This window comes from Phocoena sinus, chromosome 19 (assembly GCF_008692025.1).
Source record: "Phocoena sinus isolate mPhoSin1 chromosome 19, mPhoSin1.pri, whole genome shotgun sequence".
Lineage (NCBI taxonomy): Eukaryota > Metazoa > Chordata > Mammalia > Artiodactyla > Phocoenidae > Phocoena > Phocoena sinus.
The window spans coordinates 8,297,533-8,318,288 of record NC_045781.1 but is presented as its reverse complement, the minus strand read 5'-3'; the positions used below and the strand labels follow the sequence as shown (position 1 = coordinate 8,318,288).

Genomic DNA, 20,756 nt, shown 5'->3' with positions numbered 1-20,756 from the left:
TCTTACAGAAAAAAACGAACGAACCTTTTGGCCAACCCAATAACTTCGGGCTGTGGGATGGCCTTGGGGAATATCCAACTTGAATGATCAACCTTTTTAGGCAGTACTCTAGTTTTTCATGTTTGCTTCGGAAAAGATCTTGGAAGCATATATAGAGTGACCTCATTTGTCTTGTTGGCTGCAAAATGTATTTCTTTGAGTGTACTATCATTTGTGACCAGTCTCATCAAATGTAGGTTGTTTTCAGTTTTTCTCAGTCCTTGGAATTTTTTCCCAAGAGCCTTTCTGGGAATGTGACTAATATACCTGATGGCGCCTTAGGAATTCCTCATGAAGTCAGGGTGCTTAGCTGTGATACACACGAGAATACCTTTGTTTCACCATTGCCTAATGGAACACTTAGTAGGTGCTCAGTAAATAAATGGGTGCTCGATAAATAGCTTTTGCATGAGTGACTGGTTTGCTTGTCTGGTCATTTCTTCACCCTAGAGAGAGAGCAGCCTGCCCACTGGTGTCCCTGCAGGCTCCTCTTTCCTGCCTGCTTCCCTGAGCACTTGTCAGGCTTTTGATCCCAGTGGCACCCTGGTCCTGGCCTGCCCCTCGCACGTAGATGGCTCTTTCTGCCCCATTCTACTGAATTGTGAAGCAGCTGCCCTGCTGTCCATGTGTGTGTGTCGTCCATGTGCATGTGTTTGCCTTGTTTGGGTGTTGAGTGTTTTTCCAGTTTACTTAAATAAGATGGTGGCCAGACCAAACGCTTCCTGCTGCATTTTTCCACCATCTTGAGAGTCAGCCTCACCATCTGTGAGCCAAAGGTCTCATCTTTTTATTGTTCTCCCATGGCATGTTGCAAAACATGAAGTGTGAGCTGGTTTCCTGTGGCAAAAAGTTGACTTTGATTTGTTCTTTTTGAGGTTACTGTGAGTTTATCATAACAGGAGTGCTAAAAATATCGGGTCTAGTATGGAAACAGCATTCACTTACCAGCATGAATAATAACACACAGGTTTAGTCCAGAGCAAGAAGAAATGGGCTTGATCTCAAGATGTGAACTACTTAGCAGAGAATCCTTGGCAATCTTAACTTTCTCAGTCTGTTCTGACAAGTCGTGGAAAAGTACTTAGGCCGTTTTTGAGCCACAGAATTAAAGATGAAAATAATCTTAGACCATTTTTGGAGCACCTGATATGTGTCAGATCCGTGCCTGGGAATTGTCACGGGAAGAAGTCATCTCCTTGCCAATGCAAAACTCAATCACAAATAATTCTCCTTGTGAGGAGAGCTGTAACAGAGAGCTATTGACAAAGCTGTCGTGTTGTGCTGGTCCTGTTTTTCAATATGTGTGAATTATTCTACCATCAAAAGCAAACTGTTTGGGAGCTCAGGGAACTGAGGGTCTGGCTCTCTTTGGGGAGTTGGGAAGTCTTCAGAGAGGAGGAGACATCTGAGCTGGATTTTAAAGAATCGGTATTGGCCAGGTGGTAAAGGGAGGTGAGAGTGTTGCCGGCAGAGAAGCAGTGCTTGCAGGCGGCCAGTGGTGCAGAGACCTGGCACAGCGAGGCTGGAGCTTGATGGGTGCGATCAGAGATAAGATCAGGGCCTTGCTTTTTTTAGGTTTTATTCTTACAGCCAGTGGTTTCCCAACTAAGAGGATATCAGGCTCACTCGTGGAACATTTGAAAAATACAGATTCCCTGGTTCTAGCTCAGATTTACTGAATCAAAATAATTAGGAGTGGCTGCAATATGCATTTTTGTAAACCTCCCAGGTTTCTGAAGGATCAGCCAATTGGAGGGAAACCAATGCCATAAGGACAAAAGGACCATATCCTGTGTCAAAGCCCTGATTTACTCATGTGTGGGTTTTTTTTAAAATGTGTTAAGTACTGTATTTCAGTTGAGGGCATGACTGAAGCAGGGGTAAGAAGGAGATAACCCATGTAGCTCTTTTTTTTTTTTAATTACTGAAATGTGTTTTTTTAATTAATAAATTTGTTTTTTATTTATTTATTTTTGGCTGTGTTGGGTCTTGTTGCTGCGCGCGGGGCTTTCTCTAGTTGCGATGAGCAGGGGGGCTACTCTTTGTTGTGGTACACGTGCTTCTCATTGTGGTGGCTTCTCTTGTTGCGGAGCACAGGCTCTAGGCGCGCAGGCTTCAGTAGTTGTGGCATGAGGGCTCAGTAGTGTGGCTCGCGGGTTTCTAGAGCGCAGTCTCAGTAGTTGGCACAAGGGCTTAGTTGCTCTGCGGCATGTGTGATTTTCCTGGACCAGGGCTCGAACTCATGTCCCCTGCATTGGCAGGCAGATTCTTAACCACTGCGCCACCAGGGAAGTCCCCATGTAGCTCTTGAATACAGAATTTTGACTGTATACCCTCAGATTTTAAAAAGTACCGTTGGGGCTTCCTTGGTGGCGCAGTGGTTGAGAGTCCGTCTGCCGACGCAGGGGACACGGGTTCATGCCCCGGTCCGGGAAGACCCCACATGCCGCGGAGCGGCTAGGCCCATGAGCCATGGCCGCTGAGCCTGTGCGTCCAGAGCCTGTGCTCCGCAACGGGAGAGGCCACAACAGTGAGAAGCCCGTGTACCGCAAAAAAAAAAAAAAAAAAAGAACCGTAAACAAATATGAAGTCTAGTAAGTTGGTTTGCTTTTTACAGTGGTGTGGGTTAGCAAGTCTGAAACTATTTACTGTTTATTCTAGGATTGAGCAAATAGGCAAATATATTGTGGATGATGAGACTCAGACTTTTTTATTGCCAGAAAAGGGAGTTCGTTTCTGTAAATACGGAAGGTGGGAAAGGCTAGAAGGAGCCCTGTGGGGTTGGATTGGTATTGCAGTCATCTGGATGAACTCGTGGTTTTTTATATGTAGGTACAGAAATAGATGTGTGTATGTCCGTGTATTTACATTCATACGTATGTATTTCCTAGCTCTGGCTGTTGAGAGGGCTGAGGAGCAAAGCGCTCTAGTAGCAATGAACAGACTTCATGCCCAGATCATGATGGCTAATATCCAAGGATCCAGGAGTCCTTGGAGACATGGCTGATTCTGGGGCTGGGGGAGGAAATTTACAGGTGAGCTTGGAGCATCCTGCTGTGCCTGAAAGTAAGGAAGTGCTCAAAGGATGATGGGTCATGTCAGAAGGTCACAGGAGTCAACTTGAAAGGGCTCCTATTGGTCAAATCTGGGACAGTTTGAGGATCAGAGAAATGATAGTAATAGATTGTAACCATAGACTGAAACAAGAACCCGTGAGTCTATACTGATAATTGAATAAGTAAATGAGGGAAAGAGCAAAGTTCTTTTTTTTTTTTTACAGAAGAATAACAGTAAATAAAGCAGGAATGATGAAGATTTTTTAAAAATCTGTATTTGGCCATCATCATAGTAGTAAAAATTGTTTTAGAATTATGATGGATGCTAAAACTAATGGGAAAGTTCGCTGTGAAACAGGGTAGATGTCTTCTCAAGACATGTTTTAATTAATTGCAAAGAAAGACTAGAGAACCCTGGCAGATTGTTCCTCAACCAAGAGATCACAGTTAACATTCCAAGAATAGGACAGTAGGTCTCATGCGTCCTGATAGGATGCACTGAGCAAGACACGCCACCGCTCTGGTTCCCTGCCCAAAGTGGGTAATTTCATCCTAATTATGAGGAAGCATCAGACACGCTTGGATTGAATAAGACTCTAGAAAATAGATGGCCTGTACTTCTCAAAAGTGTCGTAAAGGACCCAGGAACTCCACTTCAGATTAAAGGAGAATGAAGAGACATGATAGCTCAATGGAACATAGACCTCCCAGATTGGATCTGAGATCAGGAGATTTTTTTTTTCTTTTGCTCTCAAAGACATCAGTGGGACAGTTGGTAAAATTTGAAAAAGGTCCGTAGATTAGATGGTAATACTCCATCCCTGTTAATTTCACAGTTTTGATCATTGTTTTGTGGTTCTGTGAGAATATTTTTTTTAAATAAATTTATGTATTTTTGGCTGCATTGGATCTTCGTTGCTAACGCGCGGGCTTTCCTCTAGTTGTGGAGAGCGGGGGCTTCTCGTTGTTGTGGCTCCTCTTGTTGCAGAGCACGGGCTCTAGGCGCTCAGGCTCAGTAGTTGTGGCACACGGGCTTAGTTGCTCCGCGGCATGTGGGATCTTCCTGGACCAGGGCTCGAACCCGTGTCCCCTGCATTGGCACGTGGATTCTTAACCACTGCGCCGCCGGGAAGCCCCTGTGAGAATATTCTTGTTTGGGGGAAATACATAGTGAAGTATTCAGGGGCAAATTTCAAATCATTTTTAAAAATGTGTATTTATAGATATAAAGAAATAATGACAAATGTGGTAGAATGTTAGCATTTGCAGAACTAGGTGAAATTATGCAGGAATTCCGTGTACAGGTTTTCTGTTAAGTGTAAAATTATTTCAAAATAAAATTAAAATAACGAAAAACAAAACAACCTCCAAAACCCCAGTTCTCAGCACCTGGAAAAAATCCCGATATTGACGACTGATGAGTAGTACCTGCAAAGGGCTCTATCAGTGCTGGGTCCATAGGAAGGGCACGTTATAACAGCACATCCTCATCATCTCTTCACATGTACAGTTCCTCTGGAAAGCAGCCATACGGTTCCCCCAGGTTTTCAAGGGGAGCTAGAGACCTCTGCTGTGGGAGAAACAGCACACCTCTGTGACTGAGAACAGAAAGCCTTCATGCTTCAGGAAGGAGGTAGTATAGTAAATAGCACCTCACTGCTGGGCCAGCCTGGGGTGGTCTCCACTTAGGGCCCTTGCTCTGCAAAAGGAATTTCTTCTTCCAGGCAGTAGTGTTGGGCAGACTGTAGGGGGTGTATTTGCATAGAAACACTTAACCCGTCTTCAACTTTCATGTAGAGCCAAGCAGGACCTTACTAGGAACAAATACAAATGGTGGCTTGGAGGCGGGTACTAGGGGTACAGAGGGTGAAGGGGTGGCCTCTTCCGAGTCACTTTCCCCTGCTGAGCCTCATGGTTGGTTGTTGGGCGGATTAAAGAGGAGCTGTCAGAGCCCTTAATATACTGCCTGTGTTGGAAACCAGTGGAGCTCTTCTAACGCATTTGCCATTTTCTCTTCTGCACAGCGTTCATCAAGTTCAAGAACTTGACTGGCCTCTCCTTTCATCCAGAAAGCACTCTGTATGGGGCTCGGTGGGACTGGAGTTCAGCCTAGACATGACCACGAGTCCTCCCGTGGGGCTGCCTTTCACCCTCAGCCTTCATTGGTGGCTTAGCTCTTTACCAGCCTCCTCCTTCAGATCTCTTCCTTTTTTTTTTTTTTTTTTAATATTTATTTATTTGGTTGCACCAGGCCTTAGTTGTGGCAGGTGGGCTCCTTAGTTGTGGCAGGTGGGCTCCTTAGTTGAGGCTCGCCGGCTCCTTAGTTGTGGCATGCATGGGGGATCTAGTTCTCTGATTGGGAATTGAACCCGGGCCCCCTGCGTTGGGAGCGTAGAGTCTTAACCACTGCACCACCAGGGAAGTCCCAGATCTCTTCCCTTCTAATCCATTTTCAGTCACCAGTCCAATCTGTCTAAAAACTAAAACCCTTCCATGATTCTCTTTTGCCTTCAGGATACCATTTAGACTTCCTGGATTGGCATCCCAGACCTGGGGCCCACTGACCTCCTTTTCTCCTTTCCACTCCCTTCTGCCCTCCATGAACCCTATACATTGCTGTCCCCAGACATCTGTCAGTCCCTCGTTTCTACACGTTTTTATTCCTTCTGCTTGGAATATCCTGCTTCGTCCCTTCCCACTTTATCCTCACTGCTCACTCTGATGTGACCTCCAGGAATGTAGCTGCCCTGATGTGAGTTGGGTTTCCTTCCTCTGTGATCCCATACCATCCCCTGGACAACAGAGTCACTTGAGGGCAGGGACCACAGCTCACCATCTCTTGACTGGGCCTGACTCAGAGCAGGGCCTTGCTAAATGTGGATTGATTGATTGCTGCGGCCACCTGTCCCAAGCTTGGAGAATCTTGCCGGTTCTTAACCTGTGGCTTCATTCATTTATTTTAGGCCCCTGTAAAGCCATCTAGGTGGTGCTAATTTGCATAGTTGGCCTTTGGCCCTTTCCCTGCTGTGCCACAAGACACACAGTACCTCAAAGCCCTAGACCTGGCTGTAGGACTGTGCCTAGATCCAAAGTATCGGGGAGCCCTTCCACTTTTCTTTAACTCCCCATGTGCGGGGAACAAGGGCTTGTTTATGACTAGAAGCTCCTATCTCTCTTAGGCGCTGGCAAAGTCAGACCTAGGGCCTTCCAAGGGAGAAATTAGAATCTTTTCTAAGATGGCTGATTGTTCTTGGTTCATAAATCTAGCCAAACAAGTTTGGAGTTCATGTCTACTTTCTCCTGCCATTAGAACCTTGATGTCTCCAGCTTTGGATTTGAAAGAAAGGCATTTTGGTCCCACTCTATCATATACTGCCCGGCCTTGAGCAAGCCTCTTTGCCTTGTGGCCTCTGTTTTCTTTTATAGAAATGAGGGAGATGTTGATAATCTCCTCCCAATGATCATGTATAGGAGAGCCTTAGAAATAGCCCTATTTTCTCCTTCTTTGAATTGTAAAAGTAAGACATCTTCTTAGTAAAATATTCAGACACCTCAGGGGAAACTGCCATTTCTTGTGTATTCTTCCAGAACTTTCTAGTGTTTTGTACCTCATTCTTCCTCATCACTGCAAGGATTCTCTCTCAAGATTTCTTAATGGTGGACACTTGATAACTTTTTTACTGTTAGAAAACTTAGTTTGATACCTCCTTCCTCAATTTTCCCTGCCCTCACCACAGGGAAATTTTATGATTTTTTTAATTGACTTTCTCTCTAGACCTCAGCTTGATTGGGTGATCAGTTCTCTTCAGAAGGAACTTCTTATTTTAGAACTTGTAACCTTTGCAAACCAGCCATTGCCACTTGGGCCGGCGTTCCCCAGTGGGTGTTTTGGTGTCCAGCAATGACAAGAACTGCTAAGGAAGAGACAGCCACAGGGAAGTGGGTTCCGATAATGGGGCAGCAGCTGAGTGCTTGTTGATTTGCTACTGTCATAACCACAAATGTTTAAAAATAATTTGTAGGGCGGGAGGAAGAAAAAAGCAGTGGGTTTTGTTTTGTTTCTTTTTCTGTTTGTTTTTTATCTGGTGCCACTGCTTTATCAGAGGTACAAAATGCTGACCACAGTCATCATTCAGAAAGGAAGAAGGCACTGCCGTGCAGAGAAGAGAGGTGAGGGAAGGGGCAGAGGTGACCCATAAGTGCAGTTCTGGGCTTTACCGCTGCCAGCAGGTGTAGAGTCTGGTCAGAGAACCAGCTGTGGTTAGGCTCATGCTCCACTCCTCAACCTGAAAAAGAGGCCTAACCCCAAGTCCGCCACATAGGGTCACAGGGATTACATGATGGCCGGGCACATCTTGTGCACTAGTAATTGTTGATTAAGTGCTTTGTATCCATCGTGATCACATTACATCTTCACAGCACCCTCGTGAGAGCAGATCTACTATGATCACGTCATTTTCACAGGAGGAAATTGAGTCTTGGAGAAGCTAAGTCATTTGTCACCAAACCTAGTAAATGTTTAAGCATTGCCCAGTACCCCGTCTCTCAAAGCGCTCAGTCAGACTATAATTATTAGCCATACTAATACTAATAGCATTATGTCCATTTTTAAAGTCTGAACCTCACAAGAGCCCTGTGACATTTTCTTATTCCACTTTTGCAGATGGGGAACTGAGGCCCACCGAGACCCGATTGTAATAATGGGCAACACTGTCAGCAACCTGCCTTGTTTTCTTCTTTGCAGGCCCACATCTCCCCCTCCCCCGCAGTAGCCTATGTTTGAGCTGTTCTCAGGCCCCAAGCCCAGCTGCAATTCTTGTTTAAAGCCTCACATCTTTTCTCTGACTGTCAGACAACAGTCACGGGAATGTCCTGTGCCATCTTCCCTGGGTAAGAGCAGTTGGCAGAGAGCAGCAGATGCCCAGAGTCAAGGTCATGTGCCACTCAAGTGCTGGCCTGGAGAAAAGACCCTGTCTCTCTGCTGCTTGTGACCAGGCAGGGTGAGTGTGAATGGAAAGGGCTTTGTCAGAATAGCTCTGTAAACGGAGAGTGCGGCTGGCAAAGCTAGTAGATGGGGGCCCTTGCAGTAGGGGACCAGCGATCTCCATACTTGGCCTCTACAGCATCTGCCTCTGCATTTTAGAATGTTTCTGTCCCGTTCTCTTTCTAAATTACAGACTTTTCAGAATGTTCCACTTTATTTAAATAAATAAATTTATTTATTTATTTTTGGCTGCGTTGGGTCTTCGTTGCTGCGTGCGGGCTTTTCTCTAGTTGCAGCAAGCGGGGGCTACACTTTGTTGAGGTGCCTGTGCTTCTCATTGCGGTGGCTTCTCATGTTGTGGAGCACAGGCTCTAGGCGCGCGGGCTCAGTAGTTGTGGCATGCGGGTTTAGATGCTTTGTGGCATGTGGGATCTTCCCGGACCAGGGATAGAACTGTGTCCCCTGCGTTGGCAGGCAAATTCTTAACCACTGCACCGCCAGGGAAGTCTGGAATGTTCCACTTTAAAGGTGAGAGTCAAGCTTGGGAATCATTCGACTTTTTTTTTTTTTTTTTTTTTTTAAGAGGAGAACTAGAATATTTGGTCAGACTAGAGTCTGAATGGGTGGTTTGCATTATTCCAAACTGGTGGACTCCGAGGTGGGAAACTAAGGTCACTTGAAGTGATTTTCTTTTTTCTTTTCTTTTTTTAAACTAGCCTATCTTCTGTCTCCTCTCAGCTTCCAGGGAGGTAATACAGCATAGAGGTTAGAAGTGTGCTGACTTTGGAGTCCATCGTGATCCTGAGCCTCAGTTTCCCACTTCTAAAATGAGGATGGTAACAATTGTACCTACTTCATTTTTTAAAAAATTTATTTATTAATTTTTGGCTGCGTTGGGTCTTTGTTGCTGCGCGTGGGCTTTCTCTAGTTGTGGCAAGCGGGGGCTACTCTTCGTTGCGGTGCGCGGGCTTCTCACTGCAGTGGCTACTCTTGCTGCGGAGCACGGGCTCTAGGCGTGTGGGCTTCAGTAGTTGTGGCTTATGGGCTCTAGAGCGCAGGCTCAGTAGTTGTGGTGCGCGGGCTTAGTTGCTCCGCGGCATGTGGGATCTTCCCAGACGAGGGCTTGAACCCATGTCCCCTGCATTGGCAGGCGGATTCTTAACCACTGTGCCATCAGGGAAGCCCTAATTCATTCTATTTTATTTTACATAGGAGAGCTCATTCTGAATATAGGCTATTTATGCCCCTCCTTTTTTTAAACCGAAATGCTGTTAAAATTTTAAAATGTGACTAAAAACTGCTTAAACATAATTTTAATAGCTGAATAATATTCCATTCTGTCAATTTATCATGTTTCATGTAATCATCGTGTTATTGGATATGAGATTATTTCCAGATTTTTTTTTGAAATATGCATAAATAACGTGGCGGCGACCGCTTACACATAATTAAATCACTGGCCAAGGAGCATGACCTTTTGTAAAGATCCTCGATACCACATCTTCACATGGTTTGGTGAGCATTCTCTCCCACCAGCTCTAGGTGACAGAGCCAGTTCCTCTGCCTCTCGCTCAGGTTGAGTAATCGTGGTCTTTCATTTGGTAGGCAAAAACTGGCAGCTCATTTCTGAGAAGTAGGACTCTCCTTTCTCCCATCAACAACTATCATCCAGCTGCCTCAGGTTCTTTTCAGAAGAGAGTGAGCTGTAAATAACAGGAGGCAACTTTCTTTCTCTGTTTTGAGCTGATGTGTGATGAGATCAGAGACTGGCCTTCATAGGAGAGGTGAAAGGGTGGCCAGGACTTGGTGCTTAGAAGGGGTGTTTCAGAAAAAGTCTTCAGGGGAGGCCAGTCTGGAGGTGAAGTTCTCTGGAGAAAGAGGTCAAAGGATTGTGTGGCCGTGGTGACAGACGGGGGCTTCTGCGAGTGCCCTCTGTGGATTGTGAGCTCTGCCGTCTGGGTCCCCAGCACAACTCAGCACAGGCGGTGGGGGTGGAGTGCAGGTGCTCAGGAAATGTTTGTGGATGAAAAAGTGAATGAATGAGTATATGCACATGCATACTTTTAAGTTTCTGGATTAAAGAGAAAAACTAAGAGTGAGGTAGATGAAGGGGGGAGTGGTGTGGAGCTGAGCTGAGCATATGGACAGACACCGCAAGAGGTGGGAGGCTGAGAGCCAGCAGAACTCATGGTGGCTTCCTGGAAATGCCCCGCCTTCCTCAGTCCAGCTGTGTCCCTCCTCTGAGCTTCACCCCCGTGGGCTTTAGCCCTCGGATACAGCCTTGAAAGCCAGGCTTCTATCTTGTTTCCCTCTTGAGGGCAGATGTGGTACACTGTGTATCTTTTTTTTATTTCTTGCTGGACATTCCATGTTAAGCATGTTTGTAAATAGTTAATAAGAGAAACAGATCCATCCTCGGTATCTTGAGGACTCCATTCAATTTGATTAGTAATAGAGCAGGCCTGGTTAGGATCTGTGAGGGCCTTGTGTCGCTTTGTTGTGAGCCTTCTGCCCACCCGTGTGATGATTTTCCTTCCTTCTCCAAACATTGAAGCTTCCCATGGAACAGATACTTTCTCAGTGCCTACTATGGGGCAAGCCCTGTGCTAGGCATTAAGTAGATAATAGTGAACAAAACAGATATGGTCTCTGCCCCACGGAGCACCAAAATCTGGTGGAGGAGACAAGTCAGTCCTTGTACAAGTGAATTTACACAGATGACTGTAAAATCACAAATTGAGATTAAGACCCTGAGGGATAGAACAGGGTGTGGAGAATAAAGAGTATAGTTCAGAGCCGAGGCGCTGTAGTCCCCGGAGCTCACTGCTGAGTTAGTGGTGGTCACACAGTCACATGAGGAATCACAGCATGAACAAGTGTGTCAGCTTCTCTAAGGGCCATCCGTGCAAGCTGGATTTATGGAGATGCGGACAAGCAGTGGCAGTTCTGGAGTAGCGCCATTTACCTGATGCTTACCTGGCACCGTCCGAGGTGCTTTACGTTCAGCAGTTCCCTTAATCCTTAAGCCCCTTAATAAGGTAAGTGCTCTTTCGATTCCCATTTCATAGACGAGGCTCAGGGTCGTTGTCACTTATCCAGGGTCACAGTAAGTAGGAGAATAGGGGATCCAGAGCTGTGCTCCTCGCTGATGCGCGCTGCTACCTGCGGATTCCCAGGTTCCCCAGGCCTAGGAAGGGCTTTGCAGAGAGAAGGCGCAGCAGGCCCTGACAAGCCAGCGTGTGAGCGTGCTGAGGGTGAGAGGTAGGGAGGATCAGCATTTGGGGCCGGGGGACCTGTGAGGATGAGGTGGTTCTGCCCACTGGGGAGGGAGCTTGGCAGGCTGCTTGGCGAAACCACTCCCTTCTACCCCATCCATCATGCTCTCTCAGAGCTCCTTTTCTAGTTCCCACCTTTTGTTATTTCATATGCAGTTTTTGTTTGTCACCCTCACGAAATGCTCTGAGAGGCAGAGCGTGCATTTTGCTCTCCCCTGCCCAGCTCAGGGCCCAGCACAGAGTCAGTGCTCGCTACGTATTCATTGAATGAACAGTTGACTAAATGTGAGACCTAGCGTCTTGCCTGAGCAGATAAGCTACCGGCTAAGAGGATAACTCTATTTTTCATTTTCTTGGAAATTTATGTCACCCAGGAGTGGATCTGATTTCCAGGCCATTCCCAGAGATAATGAGTCGCTATTAAGTGAGCCACTTTGGGGAGAATGGGTGGGGAGCTCCAGAGAGGTGGGGATGGTGTCTGGCACAGAACAGCTTTAGGCATCAGCCAGGCAATTTTCTATAGATTTGACTTTGTCTCAGTTGAACTGTTTTGGGAAACAGCAATTGGGTTGGAGCTAGTTTGCAACATTGATTTCATTTTTTCCCTATAAAAATACTGGAGTCTTTGGATGGCCTTAGTGATTATGCTAAATATAATCATGCCATTTAAATGCAATAAGAAATGTTTAGAAAGAAATAGAGTGATTAGTAACATTGCTCCCCAAATTCCTGTTATAACACTAATCTGGTATTCTGATTCAGATTAAATTTGAATTTGAGTTAATTTCTTTTTGCAAAAGTAGTAGTTTATTCACGCATATGCAGTTTTTCTTCTAATCCATGAAAAGGTGCTTGGTTTCCCCTTTTCAAAGTTTGTCTTCTCTGTTACATGGGCAAGTCCTGAACTATAGCAGAGACCCCAGCCTATCATCCATAGCGGTGAATGTCATCCCCCCTGGACTTCTGCAACCTGAGTTAATTAAAAGGTGCAGATGAAGTTAATCAAGTTTGGAACTCTTATTTTGTGCAGTGTTTTAATATGTTTCAGTGAGTCATCTTTTGGCATCCCTGACAGTATTTGATCTTCATGGAATAGTTTCATAATTTGGAAACTGGTGGGGAGGTGCTCTTCAGAAATGCAGAGTCAACAGTGCTATGTGTGTGTCTGGCTATTTGGGAGGGCAGACAGCAGAACAAAGAGGAGAATTTAATAAGCGGGAACTCGTCCGGGGCTAGGGTCAGTTCTGAGGCTGCTGCCCGTCTAGAACATTGGGCTTCTTCCCACACCCCCTCCACCCCTGCTAACTGGAGTGCTGACATTAGGAAAAGAGCGCAAAATACAGCCTCTGTTTGCTTTGCTGCAAATAAGTGGCCGGACTGACTGGCCCCCTTCCCGGAGGCCCTGAGCGGTCTTCAGATGTGGTCAGCAAGGTATCTGGATGGTGCCAGGCTGCCGGCCCACGTCCAGGCGGCCTGCACCAGGAACAGGCAAGGGGCCCAGAGAAACAGTGGGGCCAGCTGCTGGCTGCCTCTGCTCCTCCTCTGAGTGCCATCTTATTTCTTTCTGAGATGAAACTGGTCTTACCCTCTGAAGATTGATGGGCAAGGTTTCGTACGGCTTCCACGTCCACTTCTCACCCACTGAACTAGTAACTTAAAAGTAATGGACTAGGGGCTTCCCTGCTGGCGCAGTGGTTAAGAATCTGCCTGCCAATGCAGGAGACACAGGTTCGCACCCTGGTCTGGGAAGATCCCACATGCCACGGAGCAACTAAGCCCGTGCGCCACAACTACTGAGCCTGCGCTCTAGAGCCCGCAAGCCACAACTACTGAGCCCACGTGCTTAGAGATCGTGCTCCGCAACAAGAGAAGCCACCACAATGAGAAGCCCGCTCGCCACAACTAGAGAAAACCTGTGTGCGGCAACAAAGACCCAACTCAGCCATAAATTTATTTATTTATTTATTTATTTATTTATTTATTTATTTATTTATTTATTTATTCATTTATTCATTTATTTATTTATTTATTTAAAAAGGACCAGTTAAGAGAGGGCAGGGCCCCGTCAGGAAAATGCATTTCACAGAAATGTTTTTTGAATAGGAGTCTTCCTGAGGTGGGGGGCAAAGAGCCAGACCACTTGGAATCCTTGGGTTGCCTTCCTGATGGTCCTGGCTTTCTCCTGGATCGAGAAGCACAGATTCCGAATGCCAGCATTAGCATTTCTATGCCACCACTCGTTGGCGGTCCCATTGATCAAGCCGCTCAATCTCGAACTTCAGTTTCCTCACCTGTAAAGTAGGAAGAGCGTTCGGACCTACCTACCTCCCTGGGTTATCGTGGATGTAAAAGGTTTAGAATGGTGCCCGGCATAGAGTAGGCACTGTTTGTTTTGCAGTTGTTATAATTGTTTGAGTATGCTTCAAGAGCTGTGTTTCATAACCAAAAGATGAAAAGTTTTGTGGTGAAGGCTGAAAAAATGATCCTCTGTTCCTTGTGACAGTTGGTGCTTCTGTCCCAGTGACACAGAAATAAGAGGAGTGCACAGGAGGCAGCTAGGGCGGGACTCCTGCTGCTGTCCAGCAACCTCATTCCGTTCCCACGTGCTTGCCACTGGGCCTCAGATTGTGCATTACAAGCGGCCTGCCCTTGGCACTGCCTCCGTCATCTGCTCAGGCAACACTGATGCACATTCTGGGTCCATCTTCTCAAGAGTGATTGACAGAATTAGCGCTGACATTCGATACAGTCCGCTCGGAGTACCCTCTTTTGACTGGACTAGCAGATTTCCACGTTCCTTTGTCTTCACCAGACATTGTTGGAAAAGAGGCTTGGTGTAAACAGTGATGACCTGCCACTTCTGCAGTCTTTTCTCCACCCTGTCCCCAAATGCTTGCTTGATTGCATTTGTTTACTCCAAATTGGAATCCCAGTGACACATCTGCAAAGTTAGAAGTTGAGCTTAGGTGATGGCAGGTCTGTGTTAGCCAGCATCCAATTTGTCATCGACTTTTGAGTTGTCTGCCAAGTGGTCAGGTAGAATTGAGGGTGGTAGAAGCTGTGTTCTTGAAGACGAGAGGAGAGTAACATTCCCAGACAGCAAACAGTATTCAAAACAGGTGTTCTGGAACCTTTTTAAGATAAAGAACAGAAAACCTCTGATATGCAGAGCCCTACGCTGGGGACATGACAAGCGATCTTCCTCGGACGCCGGCACTGAGAAAAGCATAGCCCAGAAGCAGGTTGCGTCTTCTTTTACCTGGGCCTCCATGTTTTGGGATCTTCTCAGAACACTGTGTAGCCCATTTATGAACTTCTCTCAGGCTTCAGTGGAGCCATCTGTCTTGACCCCTAAATTCCCCATCCTCCCCCGCCATCGCTTTCAGACTGCAGAGACCAAGACTCCCTTGCTCACCATCGGACCTTTGGCACGTAGGTCAGCCGCGCACACTGAATGCTCGCTCGTACTGGTGAATGAATGAATTCCTACTGCTTCTTGGAGGGCGGTTCTCACCGCACTGCTCATCACCAAAACTGTTTGTGAGTCTTAAGAAAACAAAGAGAAGGACAGTGATTCCTTAGTCTGGGGCAAGTTCCAAATACTTGCGTTTTTAAAGAGCCTCGCAACAATTGCCTGAGTTTTCAGGCCACCTTATCTTTTAGGGAAGAGCCCCTTGTACTGAGAGGGAGTGTAACTTGCTGGATAAGTTCACTTTTTCAGTCAGCAAATGCTGATGAAACTTAAATGGAAGCAGTTTGTGAACTGTGAGTGTGAGGGGCTATCCCAGGGCACCCGGGGATCTACCCATCTCTACCTCTGCTCTGAAACAGCCTGTGTGGTGTGGGAGGAGGACTGCCCTAGAGACGAGGCTCCAGGCTGACTGTCCGCCTGCCTTGGGGAGCATGTGGGGAACAAGAATGCCACCCAGCCAGCCTGCAGTGGACATCCAGACGAGGTGTTGTGGCAGTAGAAGCTGCTTGTATTTTGATCGGTCTTCTGCTCCTGCCTGTGTCTCTTCGTTTGCGCTACAATTTCAAGCCTTGTTGGGGTCTTGTTATACTGTACTGCTGATTTGCTGCCATCATCTGAACCTTTCCTCTGGTTCACATCCAAAACAGAACTGTCCGTTTCTGGAGGTTGACATTATGGTTGTACTAAGTAAGGGAGGTTTTGTTTGTAATGATCTGCCTGTCTGATGAGTCTGAGCACTTGGCTGGCCTTTCTGGCTGAAGCAGTTCATCCTTTGAACTGATGCCTAGAATGCATGCCTCCTCCACCTGACCTCTCTTCTGGGTCATAATAGGGCCTTTTCCCTCTGCTGGAAGTTGCCCCTACCCTTCTTCCCAGGCCCACACATACTTCGCTCATGTTGCTTCCTCAGGGAACCTTTACTTGACAGCACCCTATAGAGGATGTCACATCCTCTGTTGTACTGTCATGGCACTCATCACAGTAATTTTAGTCATTTTTGCAATATTTGATTACCTTTCTGACTATATTTGTTGAATAAATGAAAAGTATTACCTTTCACTTGGCCCACATTTTTATATATATATATATATATATATATATATATATATATATATTTATATTTATTTATTTATTTATTTATTTTTGGCTGCATTGGGTCTTTGTTGTTGCAAGTGGGCTTTCTCTAGTTGCGGCAAGCGGGGGCTACTCTTCGTTGCAGTGCCTGGGCTTCTCATTGCAGTGGCTTCTCTTGTTGCGGAGCAGGGGCTCTAGGCACACGGCCTTCAGTAGTTGTGTCACGTGGGCTCAGTAGTTGTGTCTCGCAGGCTCTAGAGCGCAGGCTCAGTAGTTGTGGCGCATGGGCTTAGTTGCTCCGCGGCATGTGGGATCTTCCCGGACCAGGGCTTGAACCCGTGTCCCCTGTGTTGGCAGGTGGATTCTTAACCACTGAGCCACCAGGGAAGCCCCCACATTTTAATTAATGTACTACTTCCTGTAGAATGAAAAAAATGTGTTTAATTATCAACATCTATAAAGATTTATTTATTATGAAAAGGCTTGCTTTTTAAAAAATTTATTTTATTGAATGAAGTATAGTTGATTTAAAATGTTGTGTTACATATATATGGAAACTAAAAAAAAAAAGAAATGGTTCTGATGAACCTAGGAGCAGGGCAGGAATAAAGACACAGACGTAGAGAATGTACTTGAGGACACAGGAAGGGGGAAGGGTAAGCTGGGACCAAGTGAGAGAGTAGCATTGACATATATACACTACCAAATGTAAAATAGATGGCTAGTGGGAAGCGGCTGTATCCCACAGGGAGATCAGCTCGGTGCTTTGTGACCACCTAGAGGGGTGGGATAGGGAGGGTTAGAGGGAGGGGACATGGGGGTACATGTATACATATAGCTGATTCACTTTGTTACACAGCAGAAACTAACACAACAATGTAAAGCAATTATACTCCAATAAAGATGTTAAAAAATTTTTTTAAATAAATAAAATGATAATACCATAATCATTGCTAATTTATGTCAGCCTCAATTCTAATACTTTCCACTAGTCTGTGTTTAGTTGCTGTCTTGATATTGTTTTTGCAGATGGTTCTAGTCTTTAAAAGAGAATTCACCAATAGAGATGTGATGCAAAAAAAAAAGTCTTAATTTCTGCTGTACAGCAAAGTGATTCATTTATACATATATAGACATTCTTTTTCATATTCTTTTCCATTGTGGTTTATCACAGGGTATTGAATATAGTTCTCTTGTGCTATACAGTAGGACCTTGTTGTTTATCCATCCTGTATATAAGAGTTGGCATCTATTAATCCCAAACTCCCAATCCTTCCCTCCCCCAAACACCTTGGCAACCACAAGTCTGTTCCCTATGTCTGTGAGTCTGTTTCTATTTCATAGATAAGTTCATTTGTGTCATATTTTAGATTCCACATATAAGTGATATCATATGGTATTTGTCTTTCTCTTTCTGACTTAACTCAGTATGATAATCTCTAGGTCCATCCATGTTGCTGCAAATGGCTTTATTTCATTTTTTTTAAAATAAATAAATTTATTTATTTATTTATGGCTGCGTTGGGTCTTTGTTGCTGTGTGCAGGCTTTCTCTAGTTGCGGCGAGCGGGGGCTACTCTTGGTTGCAGAACACAGGCTTCTCATTGTGGTGGCTTCTCTTGTCGTGGAGCACAGGCTCTAGGTGCGCGGGCTTCAGTAGTTGTGGCGTGTGGGCTCAGTAGTTGTGGCACACAGGCTTAGTTGCTCCGCAGCATGCGGGATCTTCCTGGACCAGGGCTCGAACCTGTGTCCCCCACATCAGCAGGCGGATTCTTAACCACTGCACCACCTATTTCATTCTTTTTATGGCTGAGTAGTATTCCATTGTGTGTATATATATATATATATATATATATATATATATATATATATCACATCTTCTTTATCCAGTCATCTGTCGATGGACATTTAGGTTGTTCCCGTGTCTTGGCTATCGTGAATAGTGCTGCTGTGAACATAGGGATGCGTGTATCTTTTTGAATTATAGTTTTGTCTGGATATATGCCTAGGAGTGGGATTGCTGGATCATATGGCAACTCTGTTTTTAGGTTTTTTTTTTTGCGGTACGCAGGCCTCTCACTGTTGCGGCCTCTCCTGTAGCGGAGTACAGGCTCCGGACGCGCAGGCTCAGCGGCCGTGGCACACGGGCCTAGCCGCTCTGCGGCATGTGGGATCTTCCCGGACCGGGGCACGAACCCGTGTCCCCTGCATCGGCAGGCAGACTCTCAACCACTGCGCCACCAGGGAGGCCCTGTAGATTTTCTTTATGATGGCCATTCTGACCTGTGTGAGGTGGTACCTCATTGTAGTTTTGATTTGCATTTCCCCAGTAATTAGCGATTTTCATGAGCCTGTTGGCCATCTGTATGTCTTCTCTGGAGAAATGTCTATTTAGGTCTTCTGCCCATTTTTCGATTGGGTTGTTTGTTTTTTCGTTGTTGAGTTGTATGAGCTGTTTGTATATTTTAGAAATTAAGCCATTTTTGGTCACATTATTTGCAAATATTTTCTCCCAGTCTGTAGGTTGTGAAAAGACTTGCTTTTTAACCTGTCTTCTTCCTTTCCCAGTGCTCCTGAAGTTCCGCACAGATAAAGGAAGAGATCCTAATTCTGATACCTTCGGGGAAGATTCTGAGTTGTTGCTCCAGATTCGAAACGATGTGCTTGACTCCCTGGGTGTTAATCCTGACCTGCTTCCTGAAGACTTTGTCAGGTTGGTCTCAGTACTTATCACAGTTTAGCCTAGATTGATAAATGTCTGTTTTCAGTATTTGCCTTAATTTGGGGAGATGCTTTATTAAGACCGAAAGCCCTGAGGAGAGCCTCCTTTGCCACATTCTGCCACCTCCTGTGGCCCTCTGTCCTTCTGTTGGTATAACAGCAGCATATGAAAAATCGAGGTGACCTTGTATGTGTGCAGGTATAACTGCACGACAAATGGAGTGGCGGGGTCAGAAGAATGGGTTTATCATTTGGTAGATATTGCCCCATTGCCCTCCACTGATGACCTATCAGTTTATGCCCTCAGCAGCAAAGGCATCCCTGTCCCAGTGTCCTCGCCCTTAGGTGCTGGGATGCTTTCACCTTAGGCGACCAGTCTTTTGCTCTTATACACAGTCAGGTTTAGGATTTGATTGGATCGGTCCAAAGGGAGACTGGGTCAGGAACCCCTTCCAAGGAGTTCTGGGGTCATCTCATTACTCTCACTCTCTTTCGGTGTATTTGGGGGACTCCCTAAACTGCTTTGCTGTGCTCCAGCTTGTACAGTAATAATGATGGCTAGAATTTACTGAGCAGCTGTTATAATACCAGGCATTGTGGTAGTTGTTTTCTGTACATGCTCTCTCTTGACAACAGCCCATTTTATAGGAGAAGAAAAGTTAATTTAGAGCTCAGAGAAGTTCAGTGACTATGAGGTTATACAGCTAATAACAACAGCACCACGTATTGAAGACTTTCTGTGCTTTACCAACACGGCCATGTTTAATTGTTACAATAATCCTCGAAGTGTGTATTATTATTTTCTTCTCAGTTAAATGAAGAAACTGAGACTCAGAAAGATAGTCACTTGTCCAAGGTTTTAGTAAGTAGCCAACCAAGATCTCACCACACTGCTAATCGCTGGTAACAGCACAGTACCTTGGTTCCTTTTCAGCAATAAAGTGAATCAGAGTCCCTTCGTTCCCTCGTCCTTTCCTTCTTCACTCGTGGCTGGGATCCTCACTTAGACACTAGCAAACCTCAGCCGATTTAAGACCGGCAGTGGGCTTTGAATCCCCTGCCGGGCCCTCAGCCAGAAAGAGGCAGCTGTCTACAAGGTGCTTTTGTAAATTAGCACTGGGAGGTTGGGGCTGATGACACTGCAGGCTGGGATGGGGTCCCTGTTTCGGGCTAACAGCAGGCACACTTCTCTTAGTGGAGGAGCAAGTGGTGCCTGCTCTGCCCTTCGTGGCAGGAGGCGGGCAGGCTCTGCAGGGCTCCAGATTCAGTAGACGTAGCCAGGCCGCAGGGCCACCGAGCACACCCAGTGCCGCGTGCCGGGCCTGAGCGTGCCGCCGAGTGACTGATTTGGGTGTTTAGAGTGACGAACGGCCTGCCTCTGCATCGCCAGCCAGTGGCAGAGGCCCCGCTTCCCAGAGGGAGAAAGCCACAGCCTAACTGCTAACAGCCGGACTAGCTGCCGACTAGTTTCCTCTCCAAAGTGTGTCCCCCCTACCCCTTTGCAGAAACCACTTTCCCGTGACTACGCCTCGTGTGCTCAGGCGCTCCCTCTCTATTGCCTTTTAAGTAAGAGGTGGTTGACGGCCTCTCGAAGTCCGTCTGTGGCTGGTGGAGATGAGGCTGGTGGAGATGGGATAGGGATGCGGCAAGGAAATGAGCCGCCGTCTGGCAGCTGAGCTACCCTCACAAATTACCCACTGCCAGCTCCGAGCAGGGTGTGCTTACTTGAGTAGGGAAAGCTGTGCCCAAGTCTCCATTTCCCTCATCTGTCTGTGATCTGCTTGTCCTGTCCCTTCATGTTATGTTATTTATTCTCTTTTCAGAGAGCTTTATTGCTTTTCTGATTATGAAAGTAACAGATGCCCATTGCCAGCAAATATAAAAGGGAAGAAAAGGATCATCCATAGTCCTCCCAGTGAGAACTGGCCACTGCTAACTTGGGGTTTAATTTGGGGGTTTAGCCTCACAGACATCAGTATGTGTATTTATTCAGGTTTTTTCTCTTTTTAAATATCAAGATGAGATTGTACTTTTCATGTGATAGCCTTCTTTTTCCAGCATATCATGGGCTTGTTTGTGTCACAAATACAGATCCATAACTTCACTTGTGCTGCCTAATGTTTCATTGTCTGCCGT

At 46.0% G+C, this 20,756-nt stretch overlaps 1 protein-coding gene across 1 annotated transcript in view; it reads left to right on the top strand.

The window, feature by feature from the left end:
• SAE1 (SUMO1 activating enzyme subunit 1) overlaps positions 1-20,756 on the top strand; it is a 74,103-nt gene that overhangs the window by 43,229 nt on the left and 10,118 nt on the right. Inside the window, exon 7 of the mRNA XM_032613936.1 lies at positions 18,468-18,612. Within this exon, the coding sequence (XP_032469827.1) occupies positions 18,468-18,612 (145 nt within the window). The remainder of the gene's footprint in view (positions 1-18,467; positions 18,613-20,756) is intronic.